Source organism: Carcharodon carcharias, chromosome X (genome assembly GCF_017639515.1).
Source record: "Carcharodon carcharias isolate sCarCar2 chromosome X, sCarCar2.pri, whole genome shotgun sequence".
Taxonomy (NCBI): Eukaryota; Metazoa; Chordata; class Chondrichthyes; order Lamniformes; family Lamnidae; genus Carcharodon; species Carcharodon carcharias.
The window spans coordinates 15,609,982-15,631,294 of record NC_054507.1 but is presented as its reverse complement, the minus strand read 5'-3'; the positions used below and the strand labels follow the sequence as shown (position 1 = coordinate 15,631,294).

At 42.2% G+C, this 21,313-nt stretch overlaps 1 protein-coding gene across 1 annotated transcript in view; it reads left to right on the top strand.

Annotated features, from left to right (window-relative positions):
* Positions 1–4,613: 4,613 nt before the first annotated feature.
* The window catches only part of bloc1s1 (biogenesis of lysosomal organelles complex-1, subunit 1), an 81,857-nt gene continuing 65,157 nt past the window's right edge, over positions 4,614–21,313 (top strand). Inside the window, exons 1-2 of the mRNA XM_041180535.1 lie at positions 4,614–4,746; positions 17,726–17,798. Coding sequence (XP_041036469.1) covers positions 4,686–4,746; positions 17,726–17,798 — 134 coding nt within the window. The 5' untranslated portion in view covers positions 4,614–4,685. The remainder of the gene's footprint in view (positions 4,747–17,725; positions 17,799–21,313) is intronic.

The window sequence follows — 21,313 nt, the reverse complement described above, 5'->3', positions numbered from 1 at the left end:
CAGGACATCAGGGAGGGCTGCAACAAATTGCCACAACATATCTGGGCTAGTGGAAGGGGGTGGGGGGAGGGGGAGGGGGAGGGGGTGGGGGGAGGGGGGGCGGGGGGGCAGGTAAGAAAAAAAAATAAAATCAGCAAAGGTTCCTATTTCTAGTTGTTTGGTAATACAGAACTTGAGTATTATTGAAAAAAGACAGGCATTGTGAAGCTCTTCGTCTTGCGCTCATCAGGACAATTTGCAAGAATGCCAAATGGAAAGGGAACAATTATTTATACTGCTTGAGAAGAGAGTGCTGATTGGTTGGCAAGTGGAGTCTGATGTTGCCATGGAGAATGCAGTAGTTAACTGATGACTGACAGTTAACTGCCAAGCTTTGTTTAAATTCAAACCAGGCAGGTCGACTTTGACTTGTCAAGGCATTGCTCTGGGGAATGAACCAGAGAATGGCTGTAACTTATTCGTTTAGTTGAAAAAGGCACAATATGTGGCTATGTCCGTCTGCAAAGAACAGGGTCTTGTGTATTCATATATGCAGCTTCTAGCACACACAAGTGAGCCACGCTGAGCCTGACTGATAATCTTAAATTGATTGTCAGTGTAATTCTTAGCACAGTCGGGATTGTTAGCAAGTGTTGTCCAATCACAGAACCACATCTAATGTTGGACACTATGTTTTGAGTTTTGCAAGCACAGGCTGGTTGGTCTGTACCTTGTCTGTTGCGTACACCCAATCCAATCCTTTTAACGTTTTAAACACCTCGGTCAGATCATTCCTCACTCCATTAAACTCAAGAGACTACAAGCAAGTTTATGCAAACAATTTTCTTAATTTAACTTTGAGCTTTGGTATAATCCTGGTGAATCTATGCTGCACCCACTCCAAGGTCAATATATTGTTCATGAGGTGGCATATAGAAAGAGTTTGATGTTGACATAAAAACGTGACCAAACATCATGAAAACAAAAAGTTGAATAGGAAGTGTATTCATAGAGGATTAACATAAAAATTTTAGATTCTCCTCCAAGCAGTGGGGAGATTAAAACTTAATGGGGCACCCAAGACTATCAAGACCCACACTCTGCATCTCCTATAAAGGACATGCAAAAATATAAATATAATACTTGTAAAATGCAAAAGGATATTATGCCAAAAAAATTGTAGAATTTCAACTCTTCATCTTTTAGAATACATTGCTTCTTTTGCCACCAGGCAAAATTTATATAGTGCCTTTCAAGGCCTCAATGTTCCAAAGCACTTTACAGCCAATGAAGTACTTTTTTTGAAATGCACTCACTGTTGTAATGTAGGAACTGAGGCAGCCCAGTTGCATATAGTAAGCTCCCACAAACAGCAAATGTGATAATGACCAGATAATGGCCCAGGGATCTCCAGATGGTTGTATCCCGGAGGCATCCCCCAAGAGGAGCTGGGGGACACCTTGGAAGTCCCCATGCACTGCCTACGTGGGAATTGCCCATGAAACTTGGAGTTCCGATGGGCAATTACCCTCTGTCCAGAACCCTCCAAAACAGAGTTAAAGTTGGAGACTTTGGATGATTCCAATTTACTTTCCAGAATAATTACCCAGGAAAAGTTAGTAGGATGCATCTGGTCTGTATTGAGGGATAAATATTGGCCAGGGCACTGGGGATAGCTCTGCTGTTCTTCTTCCAAATAGTGCCATAGGAATGCCCACCTGATAGAGCACTTAGGACTTTAGTTTAACATTTTACCAAAAAAAGTGGCATCCCCAACAATACCATACTTCAGCAGTATTGCATTGGAGTGCCAGCCTATGTTTTTGGGTTTAAGTCTCTTGTATGGGACTTCAACCCACAACCTCCTGACTCAGAGGCGACAGTGCTATCCACTGAGTCATAACTGACAATGGATTATGTGCTTTAGGGAAGAGGGAGCTAAAGAGGAAGAGGATGCAAATCAGTGCAACAATATAGCGATGACTCAAATGGTCCCATGTGCTGCACTACTGCCAAAGGAAAGACATTCTAACTTCCAGGTCAGGTAACTGGAGGCAAAAGCCCTGACTCGGTTTATAATTAGATTTTTTTGGAGAGAATCATAGGTTCTTTTTGGATGGATGACTTGGGACAAGCCAAAAATCTTTCTTCATCCAAATCTATTGTTAACTGATTAAATACAACTCATACTTAACTTCCACAAAGTCCTTTTCACTCCTACCTCAACTGCCTATACTCTCCTGAAGGCACCGTCTCTTGTTGGAGTAGGATTTTACAGGTGCCACTACTCTCCAGTACCTCATCCACCTAATCATTTTTCACAAGAAAGCCCAAACAATGAGTGCTGATGGACCATTTGCCGAACTGTGGCAGCATCGGTCAGTGAGCTGCCATCCTCCAACATCCACACCCATACACCTCTGGTACCAGTCATTAGATGCATCAGAGGTGGAAACATTTGGAGACTTTTCCCTCCGTTGCCCAAGTGTTCTCAACTCCTCAGATACTGAAGCAGTCCATGACCAAATGCAGTAAGATCTGGACAATATCCAGGCTTGGGCTGACAAGTGGCAAGTAATATTCACGCCACACAAGTGCCAGACAATGACCATTTCCAAGAGAGAATCCAACCATCACTCCATGACATTCAATGGCATTACCATTGTTGAATCCCCCACTATCAACATCTTGGGTGATAACATTGACCAGAAACTGAACTGGACTAGCTACATAAATACTATGGTTACAAGAGCAGGTCAGAGGCTAGGAATCCTGTGGTGAGTAGCTCACCTCTCGACTCCCCAAAGCCTGTCCACCATCTACAAAGCACAAGTCAGGAGTGCGATGGAATACTCTCCGTTTGCCTGAATGAGTACAGCTCCAACAACATTCATGAAGTTTGATACCATTTAGGACAAAGCAGCCTGCTTGACTGGCACCCCATCCACAAACATTCACTCCCTCCACCACTGACACACAGCAGCAGCAGCAGTGTGTACCATCTACAAGATGCACTGCAGGAACTCACCAAGCCTCCCTAGAAAGCACCTTCCAAACCCACAACCACTATCATCCAAAAGGACAAGGGCAGCAGACAGATGGGAACACCACCACCTGGAAGTCACTCACCATCCTGACTTGGAAATATATCACTGTTCCTTCACTGTCACTGAGTCAAAATCCTGGACTTGTTACCATTTTTGAATTACAGCATCCTAGGATTTTCTCCAATCCATAGGAAAAGTCCCTGATCCTACGTGAGCTGTTAAATATACTAGCTAGGGGCTCACTGAGTATCTGGATAAAACTCACCAGCCGAATCAGAGACCCCATTCTTCCAGGATTATATCAACATCCAACTGTAGGTTGGATCATTCTTAGTTGGGACAATAGTGGCAGTAATTAGCCTCCAAGGCACTACGTTAGAGAAGATTGATGGGGGGGGGGGGGGGGGGGGGCGGTGGGGAAACGGTGGAAAAAATCAGTCAAGGCTCCCACACCCAATTGCCAGTGATCTCTGTTGAAAAGTGCATGAGTGGAATTTAGAACAAGGTTGGACATGGTTAAAATACCCCAGATGAAAGCAGAGTCCCTGAGACTCCATATGTAGACAAACATTTCTGATCATTCAAGCAAATGCAAAGGAGAAGCCAAAACTCATGGGGTCACACACAGTAAGGGCAAATACCTACAAAAGAAAAAAAAACTTGCATTTATATGACACTTTTCACAACCACTGGACGTGTCAAAGTGTTTTACAGCCAAAGAAGTACTTTAGAATTGCCATCACTGTTGCAACGGAGGAAGCATAGCAGCCAATTAGTGCACAGCAAGCTGTGTGATAATGGCCAGATAATCTGTTTTTGTAATGTTGACTGAGAGATAAATGTTGGTCAGGACACTGTGGATAACTCTGCTACTCTTCTTTGAAATAATTTCATGGGATTTTTTACATCTACCTGAGAGGACAGATGGTGTAGCATCTCATCTGAAAGATGGCACCTCCAACAGTGCAACACTTCCTCAGCAGGGAGTAAAGAATTAGCCTCGAATCTTGTGCTCAAATCTTGGAGTGGGATTTGAACCTGGAACTTCCCAGTTCTGACTTTGAATTACAGCATCCTAGGCTTTCTCCAGTCCATGGGAAAAATCCCTGATCCTATGCGAGTTGTTAAACATACAAGCTAGGGGCTCACTTGAGTATCTGGGCGAATCTCACCAGCCAAACCCGGGACCTCATTCTTCCAGGATTATATATTCTTCTCCACGATGCTGCCAGACCTGCTGAGTTTTTCCAGGTAATTCTGTTTTTGTTTTATATTTTCACATGGCTGAAATCAACTGTAGGTTGGATTATTCTTAGCTGGGACAACAGTGCCAGTAATTAGCCTCCATGGCACTAGGTTAGAGAAAGTGGTGAGTGGGGGAAATGGGTTGAAAGTGCAACTGAAGCACACCTCCAAGGCCGGGGAGTGGGACCATAACTCTAGCTCCATATGTTTAAACATGTTTGTAATCTGCAAGGCTGCCACTCCTCATACTTTCTCAGTGGGCTGACAGCTGTTTATGGAGCAGCCAAGGGAGCTGCTAAACTGCTCACGTGAACATAGTCACTCTTCCCCCTCCCCCTCCTCGCGAGATCTGGCTGCGAATTCCCGTGTTGGTTTGTGAGCGACGTTCCTCTCCTCAGGAACTTCGCCGACATCATGTTGTCCCGCTTACTGAAAGATCATCAGGCCAAGCAAAATGAACGCAAAGAACTCCAAGGTGGGTCCGGACGTTGCTATTCTTACCGCCGCAACCTAACTTCCTTTATACCGCCGGAGCTCGAGCGGCCATTGACCGTCGGAGCGTTCGGCTGCTCTACACGACCTGAGAGGAAGGCCCAGATCGCCATGGAGACAACCCTGTGCTCCCAGCAATTGGTCCATGTGAGCGGAATGTCTGCCCATATATAGGGCGGCCCAATAAATGTGCTTCCCTGATTGGTGCAATCAGCTGTCAGTAATATTGCAAGATGAGGCTTTAGCTTCATTTTTTCCAAAATAAAAACGCAATAAAAGTACCGTTGGATTGTAGAACACAATATAAGTGAGAAGAAATTATACTTACTGAGATTTAACTGCCATAATTTATGTATAAGGTTCAACCTCTCAAGTGATAATGTAAATTGTACCTTGGTAAACTTGTATCGATCACAATACAATTGTGTTTAAACTAAAGAATAGCCCCAAATTGCCACCATTGATCTGAATTGACATCTCCATTGAAAGCTGTCATGAGCTTGTACTTGATGTAGTTTATATGTTGACTTGTTATCTCCCTACAACAAGAATTAACATTTTGGACTCAGTATCCATTTGTCTGTTTAAGGGGGAAACTCCTGCATTTATAGAATATTTTCATGACCTTAATTTCACAGCCGATTAATTGCTAATGCTTTTTGCAGTGTAGTCATTGCGATGTAGGCAAACAGGGCAGCCAATTTTCAGACTTTAAGGGCCCATAAACTACAAATGAATGAAAGACCAGTTAATGCGTTTCTGGTGATGAAGGAGGCATGTTGACTAGTGCACTGGGAGAACTTCCTGCTCTTCAAACAGTGCTATGATTTTCTATGTCCACCTGAGCAGGCAGATGATTGGGTTGGGTTGGGTGGGGTTGGGGGAAAGAATTGTTTCTATAGTACTCCTTTCATGTCCTCAACATCCATTTGTGTTTTACAGGTAATTATGTATGTTTGAAGTGTGCTCACTGCTTTGTAGGTAGCTGTGGTAGCCAGTTTGCACACAGCAAAGGTCTCACAATAATGCACAAAAATAACTAGTTAATCTTTTTCACATGGTTGTTGAGGAATAAAGTTTGGCTTGTTCACCAGGAGAAAGTCCCTGCTTTTCGAGCAGTGCAGTGTGGTGGGATCTTTTACATCCACCTGGTAGGGTAGATGGGGTCTTTGTTTACTGTCTCATCTGAAAGATAACACCTCTGACAACATTGCAGTCTTTCAGTACTGCCCTGGAACATATGCCTAGATTATGTGCTCCATTCCTGAAATGGGATTTGAACTTATTGCATCCGGACCCAGAGGTGAGCATACCTTGATATAATCTACCATTCGAAAGGACTGGTATTTTCCAGTCTGTCCCTCGCCACCTCTCTTGACTCTTTCTATCACTGCCACCTGATGATCCAGGATTAGCTTGTAACAATTTTGTAAGATTGTGAATTCTCAGCCTCGGTGTGTAGCCAAGTTCGATCAGTGGGAGCTGCAGTGTCTGGTGCGCAGTGGTGAAGGGGAAATCGAGCAGGAAGAATGCTAGTATAAACTAGAGGGAGGAGAGAGAAAGAAGAATGTTACTTTGAATGGCAAGAGTATCCATGTGAACTTGGGGTGGGGTGGAGGGGGGAGAGAAAGTTCCTTCATATCGTACCATGGAAACAATTTTTAAACACTATTAGGTTTAGTTGCAGAATATCAATACAAATCCACAATAGCTCAGAATTTCTCTAAGAAATTAGGGAGAATTCCCTATAACTTTGCCCACAATCTTCAGCTATACAGGTGATGAAATGTTGCAAGAAATATATCTGCATCATAATGTAAGAGAAGCCCATGTCTGACTGCACTAATAATGTAACTAGTATCATGGACCTATAGTTAGGGCTGGTTTTAAGTTGTTAGCTTTCTAGGTACCTGTCAATTCTTTTGAAGCTGTTGCTCCGTTTTTACTGGCTTTGTTGAGTGGATAGTTTTAAAAATCTGCACAAGTTTCATCTTGCGGTCTAGATGGTCATTACAAACCACTTGAGTGGCTGAGTAATGTGACTAAATTACCACTTACCATTCAAAAATTCTGGCTCATGAATTCCATTTCCTAAATTTTGTTTTTGAGTTTTTCTGTCAACAGAAACTGACTATTTGATTCAATAATGAATTGAGGTCTATGCTTCGCTCTTATAGGCATGGCTCACTGTACAGGAACTTTCAGAAATCAAGTAATTGGCTTACATTGTATTAGTCATTTAAAATCTTTAATATGACTAATAAAAAGCTTAACGTTTGTGTTGTCAAAAAACATGACAAGACTGAAAGGAATTCTGGCTCTAGCCTGAAGCTAAGTACCGTAGACCCTGATTCCGTCCCTTTCCACAGCTGTTTTGCTTTGTCTTGTTTGACCCAGAGCTGAGCTCTATATCCTATTTTATATATATATATATATATATATATATATTAGGCCCATTACTAAGAATGCCTGTTTCCACCTTTAGATATTTACAGCACAGAAGGAGGCAATTTAACCCATTGTGTCTATACCAGCTCCTTTTGCTCAAACAATCCAAAATTAATCTTGATTCCCTGCTCTTCCCTAGCCCTGTGTCTTCCTCTGCTTCAGAAGGTGCAATATCTCTGCCTCAACTAGCTCCTGTGGCAAAGCATTCCATGCTCCAATGACTCTCTGCAAAGAAATTTCCTTGCCTCTCTGTCTTGGTGAGGGTTTTAAATTGATGACTCCTCATTACTAATTCCCCAAACATAGAAAATGGTCTTTCCCTATTCACCTTGAAACCTCCTGAATTTAAAAAAACCCTGAAATTGCCTTTTGCCTTCTGTGCTTCAATACCTAAAGTCTTTCCTCATCTCTGGTAACATTCTGTTGGATCTATGGCTTTAATATCCTGTATAGAATGGGGTGCTCAAAACTAGACATATTACTGGAGACTATAACTGTGGCCTAACTATTTTCCATATTTTTTTTGTTGTACTCTTTTTCCCTATTTACAAAGCCCAAAATGTTCTTAATCTTTTCTATGGCTTTATCTACTCGCGCACACATTTGTAAGGAATTATTAATTTGTACTTCTAGATTACCTCTTCACCTATACCTTTCAGCATCTTTCCATTGAATGTGCACTGTGATTTCTTCTTTAGCTATCCAAGAATTTGTTTTCTCCTAACTGCTTATTTTGCTGACTTGTCCATATCTACGTGAAGTATTTCAGTCCTTCATGCTATTTGCCAAGCCCCTTACCTTTGTATTGGCAACACATTTTGATATTCTGCTCTTTAGGTCCAAATACAAAGAATATATAAAGTGGACCCAGCAATAAACTTTGGCGCATATCACTTGCAACCTTTCTCCACTTAAAGCAATGCCCCTGAACGGGAATCCTTTGTTTCGTGTCAGTCAGCTAGCTTCCTATCCAATACGTACTGTCTGGGGTCACCCACAATGCAGACATGCCATTTAGACATACGGCTCTTAACATACTTTGCTGAGATCTCTGTGCTGCCCCATTTCTGGCCTCAGCACGTCCCCGATTTTAATCACTCCACTGTTGATGGCTGTCCTTTCGGCTGCCTTGGTTCTAACCCTTGGAATTCCCACCATAAACCTCTCTGTCCTCCTTTAAGATATCCCTTAAAACCTAACTCTTTGACCAAGCTTTTGGTCACCTCTCCGAACATTGCTTGGCTCAGTGTCAAATTTTGTTTGGTAACACCCTGTGAAGCATCTTGGGAGGTTTTACTAAGTTAAGGATGCTACATGAACGCTTGTTATTAGCATAGCACCTTGACACACATTACTGACATATTACTCAATGGAATGCATTTTTGCGACAACTTGTGGCTCATTTTTGTAAAACAAAATACAATATATAACAAGAATATTTCACTCTCTATGCATTTTCACTGTAAAAGATGTTCAAGACTCACTGTTGTGTAGGGAACATAAAATAAGTTATTCTTCTGTCACGATAACTGGTGCCATAAGATTTTATGTACATTCTTTGTTTAGAAAGACAGTGTTGACAGGGTCATGAGAAAGACAAAAAAAAATTTATTCCCTTCAATTTAATGAGTCCAACACAAGATGCTAGCTTGTCTTTACATGCTGTTTGATTTGCTGTGCACTTCCAACATTTTCTGTTTTATTTCAGGTGTTCATGGTTTGCTCTCTACCTATAAAGATTTGCAGGTTCAGAGATTGGTCCTACTTTCAATCAATGGATATTCTGGGGCTGATTTTTTTCTCTCTGCCTAGTACGCCAATTTCCTGAATGTTAAAGATGGAAAAATGGGTTGCAGCTCCCTAATGCTGGGCTTCAAACCTGTTTGTCCTTGATGCACATTTTCAGGGCTGTCTCCTGCCTGGGTGGAAAGCTCTGTCTGAAAAGGAGAATTTATAAAAATTGTGTATTAATAACATTGGAGTGATATAATAGCACTTCATGTGCCATTTATCCAGGTCTAAAGCTGGGCACACAAGTGGGCAATCAAATGTCCATGACACTTGAATGTTGGATGCTGCTGAACTGTCCTTTCAATTTGGAGGACCTATAAAGAGGCAGCCTGGACTTTCCAAGGAAAATTGGTCCCTTTATACTAATGTTTCAAGGGAAAAACAAAATGTTGACTACATTTGCAAAAGTGACATCACAGATGACGGAGTGGAGGAGCCCATGATCACCAAATGATGTCACAGCAAATACAGAACCCATGTGGATAGAGATGGAAGGTAATAAAGGATCATTTACACAGGGGTAATCTAAAGACCAGCTTATTGTGGAATGGAGATGGAGGAAGAAATATGCAAACAAATTATGGAAGTGAGTAAAAGGACATAGAGTAAGAAACATAGGGGACTTCAGCTACCCTGAAGTTAATTGCGCAGAAGTGGTAAAGAGGATAAGGTAATGAAGTTCCTACATTGTGTACGGAATCCTTTTGAACTCAGTATTTAAGAAGCCCAAAAAGGGAGGATTCATAAGACCATACACTACTGGATCTAGTGATGGGGATTGAAGCAGAGCAAATAAGAGAAATGAATTATTTGAAGAGGTAAGAGAATAGATGAGAATAATGCAATCTAGATTTTCAAAAGTCCGATTAAAATGCCACACAATTGTATATAATGGCCCAGCTTCTGTGGAATGGCAATCACCATTAAGGGAAGTGAAGCCACACTTCCTTTTTACGACACTAACTGGTGTAAACCATGTACAGTAAGATTAAAGGTCCCAGAAGCCAGGGAGAAAGTAAATGGGTGAGGGGTTAGGGTGGTTGGGAGTCTGGATGCAGCCAGGGGGTAGGTGGGGTCAGGGTGTTAGGAGGGGTAGCCTGGGGCTCGGGAGGGTAGTTGGGGAGGGGAGTAGCTGGGGGCTCGGGAGGGAGGGTGAGTGGGTGGGGGAGTAGTCGGGGGCTCGGGAGGGTAGTTTGGGGGGTGGGGAAGTAGTTGGGGGCTTGGGAGTATGATTAAGGGGGACGTTGGAGGCTTGACGGCTTGGGAGGGTAGTCTGGGGGGAAGGGGGTGAAGTTGCATGGTTGGGGGAGGGTAGTCAGGTGGGAGGGAGTAGTTGCGGGGGTGGGAAGGGCCCATGGGGTGGGTGGGTGGGGGTGGTGGATGGGCCATGTGGTTGTCAGTACAGGAGTTAGAAGTGGTTTTCATTCTTCTAACTTTTCCTGGGTAATTAACATACTAAAAGAGTTGAAAGCATCTGAGGTCTCCAGTTTAAATAGGAGTATTGGATGGTTCGAGGCGCAGGGTAATTGCCAATTGGAAGTTTAAACTTCCTGTGCAATTCCTGCATGGCCCTTGCATAGGGACTTCGGGGATCACCTCGTGCATCTTCTGGACTAAGCTTTCTTTATGGAAAGTTGGTTGTATTGTGACAGATTTTAAAATGGCTCAGTTATTCTGAAGACCATCAAATAATGGTACAGAAGGCTAATTGTTCACCCTGTAACTCTGTCCCAGATAACTTTGCAGGAGGGTCAAATTGCAGTTCACAGGGAGTTTGGACTATCTTCTGAAGGTGTCCTTTGTGCTAGATATGAGAAAATGAATCTAGAGAGCGTCTGAATTGTGATGCTCACTGCCTTGATTATGCAGTGTTGTGCAAATCTTTTCATTCTAGAATGCAGAGGAACCATTTCTAGCTAGCAACATTTACAAGTGTCTCAATTTTATGTTTCAGTGCAATGTTTGCAAACGGATTTAATAAGGTTTGCCAAACCCTTCTTTGTAAAGGCAGTGCTCTTTAAAAGTAACTGAAATTATAGAGCAATTTTCAAGAACAGCGGGGTGGTTTTTTTGAAAGTAGTGTTTCCATCATCTGCCTCCATTAACCGGTCATGGAGGCTTGACAAGTTGTTGGAAAAAGTTTCAATCATTTGCCCTCTGGCTGTCATTACAAAATTGTACAGTCAAACTGTACACATGTAGGAATTATCTTTAAGCTTTAAATTGCTACCATCATGTAGATAATATATTTTAAATTCATTTACGGGATGTGGGCGTCGCTGGCTCAGTCAGCGTTTATTGCCCATCCCTAATTGTACTTGAGAAGGTGGTGGTGAGCTGTCTTCTGGAACCACTGCAGTCAATGTGGTGTTAGGGAGGGAGTTCCAGGATTTTGACCCAGTGACAGTGAAGGAACGGTGATATATTTCCAAATCAGGACGGTGAGTGACTTGGAAGGGAACTTCCAGGTGGTGGTGTTCCCATGCGTCTGCTGCCCTTGTCCTTCGAGGTGGTAGAGGTCCTGGATATGGAAGGTACTGTCAAAGGAGCCTTGGTAAGTTTCTGCAGTGCGTCTTCTAGATGGTACACACTGCTGGCACTGTTCATCGGTGATGGAGGGAGTGAATGTTTGTGGATGGGGTGCCAATCAAGCAGGCTGCTTTGTCCTGGATGGTGTCAAGCTTCTTGAGTGTTGTTGGAGCTGCACTCATCCAGGCAAGTGGGAAGTATTCTATCACACTCCTGACTTGTGCCTTGTAGATGGTGGACAGGCTTTGGGGAATCAGGAGGTGAGTTACTCATCGCGTGATTCCTAGCCTCTGACCTGCTATTGTAGCCACAGTATTTATGTGGCTAGTCCAGTTCAGTTTCTTGTCAATGGTAACCCCCAGGATGTTGATAGTGGGGGATTCAGTGATGGCAACGCCATTGAATGTCAAGGGACGATGGTTGGATTCTCTCCTGTTGGAGATGGTCATTGCCAGACACTTGTGTGGCACAAATGTTACTTGCCGCTTGTCAATTTAAGCCTGGATATTATCCAGATCTTGTTGCATGTGCACATGGACTGCTTCAGTATCTGAGGAGTTGCGAATGTTGCTGAACATCATGCAATCATCAACGAACATCCCCACTCCTGACCTCATGATAGAAGGAAGGTCATTGATGAAGCAGCTGAAGATGGTTGGGCTTTGGACACTACCCTGAGGAACTCCTGCAGTGTTGTCCTGGAATTGAGTTGATTGGCCTTCAAGAAGAAAGACCTCGAGTCGCAGTAGAGCTTTATAAAGGCATCAATCTCGTTGTATGCAGCAGCTAGAAGAGAACGTGTATTTCAGTTGCGCCTTTCATATCCTCAGGATATCCCAAAGTGCTTCACGGTCAACAAACGAGTTTAGAAGTGTAGTCAATTTTATTTGTAAGCAAAGGTAGCAGGTAGTTTGCATTCAGCAAGGTCCCACAAACAGCAGAGAGCTAATTGAATGCATTTTGATGGTCTTGGCTGGGGAAAGAATTTGGCCAGGATAACCCAAAGCTATTATGCTATCTTAGTGAAGGATAATTAAAGTCGGGATCTGCTGATTATTCTGATTATGCTTATGTTCAGGTTGGTAAAGATTGAAGGCTGCAGTAACAATTTCAAAAATCAAATTCCTGTTCCGATCCTTATCACTGTTCTTCACTTGAGATTGTAGGTGGGTAACCTGCTTGCTTAATAGGATAAATAAATCCTTCAGGGAAAAAGAACAAAGGAGCGGGATTAGTTGGATAGCTCTACTAAAGTGTTGGCACAGGCATGATGAGTTGATCTGGACTCTTTCTGCGCTTATCATTCCATGATTGTATAAACCTGCTATTTAATTGATGACTAGAAGGTGTATGGGTCTGACTTGTTTCTATTTCATAATGTTGGAGCAGTTAGCCTCCAATCTGAACACCCACCCCACCCCCATCCGCCAAAGGTGAGGATATATGTGAGTATTTTGAAAGCTGCTGGAGACATCTTGTTAAACCTTTAGTGCTGGCATTGTAATGTTCTCGGAAAGTGTTAATATAAATAATGCTTCCAGAGTGATGGCAGAATCCTGCATACAGAAGGAAAATTTAGGCAGGTTATATGGCTTTACTTAAACTAAATAACATGGTTCTACTTACACAAACTGATGCAGCGAATGGTGAGTAAATGTTAACTACTTGCACACACCTGGCACTCTGCGGCATGTTTATTGGTATCATTGGTTCTATGTATGCCCTAAATAGGATACATACAGAGGAGCTTATACTAGAGACCAGAACACATGTCAGTGCTGGGAAAGCTGTTATCTATTTTTCTAGCACATGTCTCTTGTACGAATGGTGATTTGGATCAAGTCAGCTGTGTGCTGTGTTTGTGGGCATTAAATTCTGGTAGCACCTTGCGCCCGAAGGGCATCTTTTTAATTTTTAATCTGAATTACAACAGTAGTAGTCCCAGAACTTATTTCAAATCCAGACAGTCATTAAGATAGAATAGCTGCTATGCAGGATGTAGCTGTTCGAAGCTTTGAAGTTTAAGATCTGAATTTTTGGAATTCTGCCTGAATGGAGCATACTTGGCAAAAACATTTTGAATCTCATCACTAAGATCCTGAAACTAGGCCATTTGGACTCCATGTTTAATATTGGAATGAAAGCAGAAGTCTGGTGCATTGGGGATATCTTGTCCTAGTTGTCATTAGTATACGCTTTGTAAATTTGCAGTACACTGTAAGGATGCCAGTGATAGCAAGGATATCATAGAATTATCTTTAATAAGAATTGGAATGCAGAAGGAGGCCATTCAGTCAATTGTCTACCAGTACTAGCACTTCAATGGAAACTATCTTTTCCAATTCCATTTTCTGTACCCATTTATATTCTCCCTTTTCAAATGCTGATCCAATCCTCCCTTTTAAATTATCTGATCCCTGCCTCAGTAGCAACTTGTAGTAAAGCATTCCATGTTTTAATAACTCTGTGAACAAATATGTTCCAACTTCGAGCTTTGCTCTCCTCATAACTCTGGTGAAATTTCTGGGCCAGCTTAATTTTTATGCTTTACAGTGGCTCTGGCAGTATTTTAGCCTGCACTGGGGACCCTGCCATGTGACTGGAAGTGAAAATGGCCACTAATGTAGAAGATGGAGTTAGTGACTTTTATTGTAACAAATAGCTTTTTTAGCAAACTGCTGGTGAAGGGAAAGCGATAAATGTCATGCAGGAGACATTTTGCTACACAGGGCACAAAATGAAGAGCCACCCAGCCAAATGTCCAAGTGCCAGGGCATTTTTTTTTTACTTAACTGTATTTTATTTTATGCCAGCTTTCTCTAGGTCTTTCGAGAGCACCGGCTCTTGCTGGGGTACGATTGCACAAATGCCAAATGCCAAAAGATGGACTTAGGTAGACACTCTTAAGTTTTATTGTTCCCAGTTCTGATGAAGCAGTGACATCTACCAGTACAGAACTGTCAATCTGTTGTGCCTAAATTGATTTGCAGTCCTGCCTTGGTCTTTTAAGTTCTTTGCAGTGAGCGTTGCACCTCATCTAGTAACATTGGGCAGCTATTGAATACTGCCATTTAGTGTTGCTGAGGAAATCAATATTGAAAATGTGATACACGACAGGTACCACAGCAGATGGGTTGAGTTGACAAGGTGCAACTGTACAAAATGTGTTCACGCATTGGTTCACAGGCAGCAAAAATATCAAGTACAGTCTGCCCCTAGTGTCTAAGTGTGTAAATGAACTGTGTTGCCTGGTACTCAGCCATAGAGTCAAAAGGCTTTGTCTTTGATTCCTGATCTGAATGAGTTGGTCTCATTTGGAGGGTTCCAATTTCTCTCCATGATTCTGGTCTGGAAAGGGAGTTTCCAGTCCTGATCGCTATGTAATGACTCCCACGAGAGAGCGCATGTTGGCTCAGTTGTGATACCCTCAGAATTTGAATGACCCAGTTGGCACTCACTGTTTAGGCTCGTGCTTGAAGTGATAACCAGTTGCGCAAGACACCTCTGGGAAGCTGGCATTTATACAGTTGTACCCCAGCAAGAGCCGGTGCTCTCGATAGACCTAGAGAAAACTGGTATAAAATAAAATAAAGTAAGTGAAAAAAAAATGCCCTGGCACTAGGACATTTGGCTGTGTGGCTCTTCATTTTGTGCCCTGTGTAGCAAAATGTCTCTTGCATGACTTTTATTGCTTTCCCTTCACCAGCAGTTTGCTGAAAAAACTATTTGTTACAACAAAAGTCACAATAAGTCAACCCAGAATTATTCAGCTGTGATTTGCCCGTAATTTCCAAGATGATTCTGCTACCATAATAATGCCAACTTTATGACTGGATTGATCCAGCTCATATGTCGAGTGTTTCCTATCCCTTGTCCCATGGTGCGATGGATGGTTTCAAAGAATAAACACTGTTCTCTGTTCTCTAGTAAAGATAAAGCTATTCCGCAGTCTGTTAGCCCTTTTCTAATTACCCTGGAGACCCAAGTTATTCTCTAGGCAGAGAAGTTGAGATCTGGCCAGCATCTTTTCCCACAGTCTGAGTAAGAAAAAATAATCTTCAAGAACAGTTGTACAGTGCAGATCCAGCATCCGAGGGCCAAAAAGGGTCTTTTTTTCTCTCTCTCCTTTTAAAATAATTTAAGCAACCACATTGCATCACACTCCAATTGATCCAACAAAGCCTTTGCATCAGTTCATCAGCAGCCTTATTTAGCATATTGTATCAGTGCATTATAGGAAATGTCTTAGTGCACAAATAAGATCAAGACTGTAAGGTAAAAAAATACAAATGCTGGAAATTCACAATTGGTCAGTATCTGAGAAGAGAAAATGACAGGATCACCTTTCAGGTCATTGTCAGATCCTATGTCAGAATTGATTTGCCTGATGCTGTCAATTTTTAACAGATCTGCAAAAATGTATGAAGTCAAGCTTTGATGATTAAATCAATATTTCTTTATTGATCCATTTAATACATTGGTGCTGGAAGCAACTAGAAATAATGACAGACCTGTGACTACTAGTACTTCACCATAGTGTTATTAAGCTTAAAATCGTCAATGACAAAATCCATAGTTGCTTTCATATTGTATACATACTGTTCTAATGCTGCTGGCTCCTGACATGTGGGTCTTGCATGACTCTCTTGTTCTCCCTCCCATTCCCTTTTTTGAAGACTTTGAAGTCTTCATACATTCTTCAGAATTACAAACCGATGGTGAGTTAATAAGGTAATCTCAGGCCTTGCTGTATAAAATGACAATGTAGAGTTAGCAGCCATATGTAGATTTTTTCCTATTCAGAAGCAAGAAAATGTAACTTGGGTAAACAATGATAATTGTATGTTATTCCTTTAAAGCAACAGTAATTGTTTATTTCCCTTCTTCAGTTCCTGGGTTTTGCAAACTTCATTCATAAGCTGCTCTTGTGCTCCGCTAACCAGTTGTGACTCATTTATTTTTTTGCTCCTATGCTTTTTCCTCTTTTGTGGACAAATTCCTGCTTCTGCTTGGCATTTGAGCATTTTGTCTCCTTGGCTGTGGCCATACCAAGATCAGGAATGCGCCATATGAGAAATTACAGACATCAACCTCCTCTGTGGTGCAATATTTCTCCTATTGCTGTCCTGTTAACCTAACCAAAATAAAATGAAGAAACAAAGCATCTTTTGACGTTGAATTAAACACTACTGTTCTGGAATTTCTGAGATAGTTTAGTGGGCAATAGGCGCTCTGTGATGTGGTACCGACCTTCACAGACCAGAAAGGCCTCTGGTTCAATCTTTGAGTTGTGCTGAATGAGCCGATCTCAGCTTGGGGGGTTGGGAGATGGGGGCTGCTTCAGTTGGTTTGTATTTTAATTTCAGGGAAGGGAAAAGTCACTCTGTTCCTGGACATTCTACAGTGAATCTTCAAACTCCCCACTTCCACAGGTGGATGGTGTCCACAGGATAGGGCTCAGCTGTGATGCTTACCAATCGGACTTGTATGCAAAAAAGCTTGTAAGAGGCATTAGAGAGCTGTTTGTGCCTGTAGAGCGGTGTCCCAGCTTGGGAGAGAGGGATGGGTGGGGTGTGGGGAAGGTCCATTTTTTTAATATAAAAGAAGGAAAGCATTTAGATTTCTCTGCAGCAATTGCAGCATCTCAATGCAACATTGACACGAGAATTTCTAATATTGCGATTCTTTAATGAGGAAATTATTTTAGCATGTTTACTAGTTTTGTAATGAAATGGACAAGTGCTCCTGCTGCCTTGTTGCTGCCACCAATCTTTTGATGCAAGTGAACAGCAAACATTTGATGCCAAGGACTGAGAGTGGGTAATGGTAATTATCTATTCTGGGAAGCTTGCAATCTGCTTTGAGCATGTTGTGGAGTGGTAGTTGTGATTGGCTCCAACCTGTTCTGTCTGTTATTATACAGTCACTTGATGACATTGTAGAAGTGACTTAGAGCAGCTGGATGCCATCTGAGTCTTCAAGCCCATTCCTACATAACGATGAATGAAGTGAGGGTAGTCACTTCAATAGGATATTCAAATTGTGCATTTTGGTAGCAACACTAGAAAGTTAAAATGCCAAATTTTATTTGGGTCATGCATATGTGGTTACTTTTCTCCTTTCTTCAAAGTGGAAGGATAGAAAAGGGTGGCTGTGCAGTTCTTCACCAACCTTGTGTCTTCGTTTCCTTTCAGAAAAGCGGAGGAGGGAAGCTGTTGCAGCTGCTACCCGTCTCACTGAAGCACTGGTGGATCACCTTAATGTTGGGTGGGTATTTTGGCTTTTATCAGTGATCTAAAAAAAAAATCCAAAAAACATTTTTTGAAGAATTCTTCAGAAATTATGAAGAGACAGGTAGAAATGATTGTTGAAATGATTGATAATTTCTGTACTTATTTTGCCATCTTTAAGGTAGATGTTTCTCCCTCCTTCAATACGGCACTGTTGCATGATTGACTACATTTCCCTGACAGCCTTGTTATCCGTTATAAATGTTCAAATCGCCCATGATAATTACAAGAGGATAATAGTTTGATTGCCCCAAGGCAGGATTATGCCCTGCTGTAGGTACTGTTTGGATACATCCAGTAATTTGTCCTCCGAGTTTAAGCTTTTTTCACTTGTGCCCTAATCTTTATCATTTGTAAAGGCCAAGGGCAATCTGTAAAATATGTACACATAACATCCTACCAGCTTTGGAGCTGCGCTTGAAAATTAAACATTAGTGTGAATATTCCAGTTATCATCAGTATACCTGCTTAGCAGGGTGAAATCTGGTTACTGTCTATTGATCTCTACTAGGTGTGTGTTTAGGCCATTTTCAGCTGCTGCCTGTTTGAGGCAGCTGGCATTTGAAAATGGCAGGGAAGCATTGACCACTTCTTGGGCCTTCGAGGCCTGCCTGGTGCATATTTTCAGACAGGCCTGTAAATGGATGCTTAGTGCCCCTGTCCGAAACAGGCCCTAAAAACTGCTTAGATAAATCGGAGTCCTTCGCTGGTTCTAGGACCCTGTTTGCAACGTTCAAGAATAAGACTGTTTGGATCATTCTTATGGGGCCAGGAAGAGCAGGAATGTTGGTGCTGACCTCATAAAAATACTGCTGGGTAACCACCCCTGTCTGCCCTGCTACTCCGGGTGTAGTGAGCTGCCCACTAGAACTCATTGAACACTGAACAGCTTGCTGATTTTATTCTATAATGAGTCAACTTAAAATAGTGTGGATGGGTGCAGCAGGCACAGTGGCAACCTTGCACTTACTTTGGCTGTATGTGTTTCGTCTTGAAATAGCACTTGGGGGGCAGGGAATGGGGAAGTTTGTAGGCCTGATGCTGGGCAAGCCTTTTGAAACAAGTATGTATTTCTTTCAGAACCAAATAAAGCCACTTGTTTTTGGTTCTCACCTATGATGAATGGCTCATGACAAAAGGCCCTAAATCTGTTAGTTTGACCCTTCATAAACAGCTTGCTAAGTTTTTGTACCATTTCATTAACGCACAGATGAAATCTTGGAAAATCTAATGGGTCTGAAGATAAATACTGTATATTGTCTGACACGAGCCTTCCATTTCATTTTCTTTCATTTTATAAATAAACTGGTATGCTTTTATATATGGAAAATGAAGCATGGTGTCAAGAGAGAGCAAAAGGGTGTGGTAAGGAATATTAAATACTGACGAGGGTATAATTTTCATAATAACAGGTATAGTTATAGAGACGATTGGATAGCATGTCATTCAAAAGTACCAGCTGTGCAAAAGGCATTAACAGAGGGTAGTCAAGCCAGTGAATGAGTTAAACTTGTAATTGCTTCTTGTGAAATTAGCTGAGTGGGAGGGGGTGCATTATTGCTGTTATGTTCTCAGTGTTTCATATTTCAACACTGAGAAATGTAATCGCTGTAGTAGTAATTGAGTAGCAGTGGCCTTCAAGATTGTGTTTGGCTGGGTAAGGTTGTTTTATTTCCACTGTAAAATCCACTGCAATGGTAGCTGCTTAACCTAAGCATGACCTATCGCTCACCAGCACTATAGCAGCTGTGTGTGGCAGGTGTAGGGGTGGGCGGAGGTGCTGAAATGCTTCAGGCACTTATTTGATAGAGTACATGGACTGTGAGCCCCTTCTCTTTCCTGGTATCACAGCTGCACTTATGATAGCAATTCCATGCTTCCCCTCTTTCTTCTGTATCCTGCAGTCTTTTGCACACACCAACCCCCTCTCGTGTTTGTGTAATGTCTACAGCCACGTCTACCTAATTTGGTCAGTTTTTAATGAAGATGATTGCCTGTCAATGGAAAGGCAAAAAATGGATTACAAGACAGAGTCTGGGGAGGCATGGTGCTAATGACTTAAGAAATCTCAAATCAAAGCTGAGCGTTTATGGGGCGGGTATGACAGTGGCAGCATCACTGTGTCTGGTGCAAGGTTATGAAGTCATCATGTGGGGCAGTCTAGGTGCCATAATAGGGAATTCACAGAAGCTGTTGGTTCCTTTCTACATTTGGGGTTAAGATATTGATTTTCTATTCTGGGTCGTTATGTGGCTTTCAAAGCAATATGATAAGCATTTTGCCAGTTAGATACTCAAGGATGGAGAGTTCCCAATAGCTTATGAATTTCAGGGTTGTCAGGTATATCTGCAGTTAAACTACCTGCCGAACCAATTCAATTTTGACATTTACTCAGGCTCACTTTGCACATGTACAGATTGTCAAGTGCTGATTCTTCACATGAGCCCAGGGAGTTGATTGGCTGGGGAAGGAGAATGGTGGGGTATGAGCCTGAATCCTGTCTTACTTTCTAAGTGAAAAAAATCTCATCCCTGACTTGAGGTTGAGGAGGCTTCCCCCTGCTAATAAAGTATGCTCAGCATGGCCTCATGATAACAAACGCCCTCTTCCACCAGAAGGATGAATATGAAACCACATGGAACCATCCTAGATCAATGCATTAGCACCTCCTGGATTATGTCATTGTTTGGGTCAAAGATCCAAGTGATGCCTGCTGGACAGATCATAGACTTGTTTGATTAGTGTCGAACATCCACCTAGCACCAAGGCAGCGCAAGGCCCCAAAAGTACAAGAGGAAGAAGATTAATGTTTCGGCCCTAAAGCAGCCTGACCAAAGAGTGGAATTCCAAGTGCAGCCCACAATCTATTTGGAAAATCTCCACACATCCAACTCAAATCCAGAACAGTGAGATCAAATAAAGTCAGCTGTACTGGACTCCTATGCCCAGACCATTGCGTTTGAGCATCATCATCACCAGGATGGTTTGAAGAAAACGTTGCTGAAAAATGTGACCTCTAGAACAAAAATGAGCAGCCTTCATTGCCTGGCAGAACAACCGAAGGTCGCAGGGAGATGTTGAGCCGCAAGTCAAGGATTAGGGAGAACAAATGGGTTTGTGAAAGTTGGTGTGCTGTTGTAAAAGTCAAAATGATTCTCCACCATCTTTCTGGGAAGGGTACCTGACATCCTGACCAGATATTCCCTATGTATGGCTAGGTGATTGATTTTTAACACCCTCTTGAGGTAGCCTAGCATTCATACGAACATATGAATTAGGAGCAGGAGTGGGTCAGTCGGCCCCTCGAGCCTGCTCCACCATTTAATAAGATCATGGCTGATCTGATTGTGGCCTCTATTGTCCTGTCCACCCCTATATCCTTTGACTCCTTTGTCAGTCAGAACTCAGCCTGAAAAATATTCAATGACCCTGTATCCACTGCTCACTGGGGAAGAGAATTCCACAGACCCTCTGAGACAAAAATTCTCATCT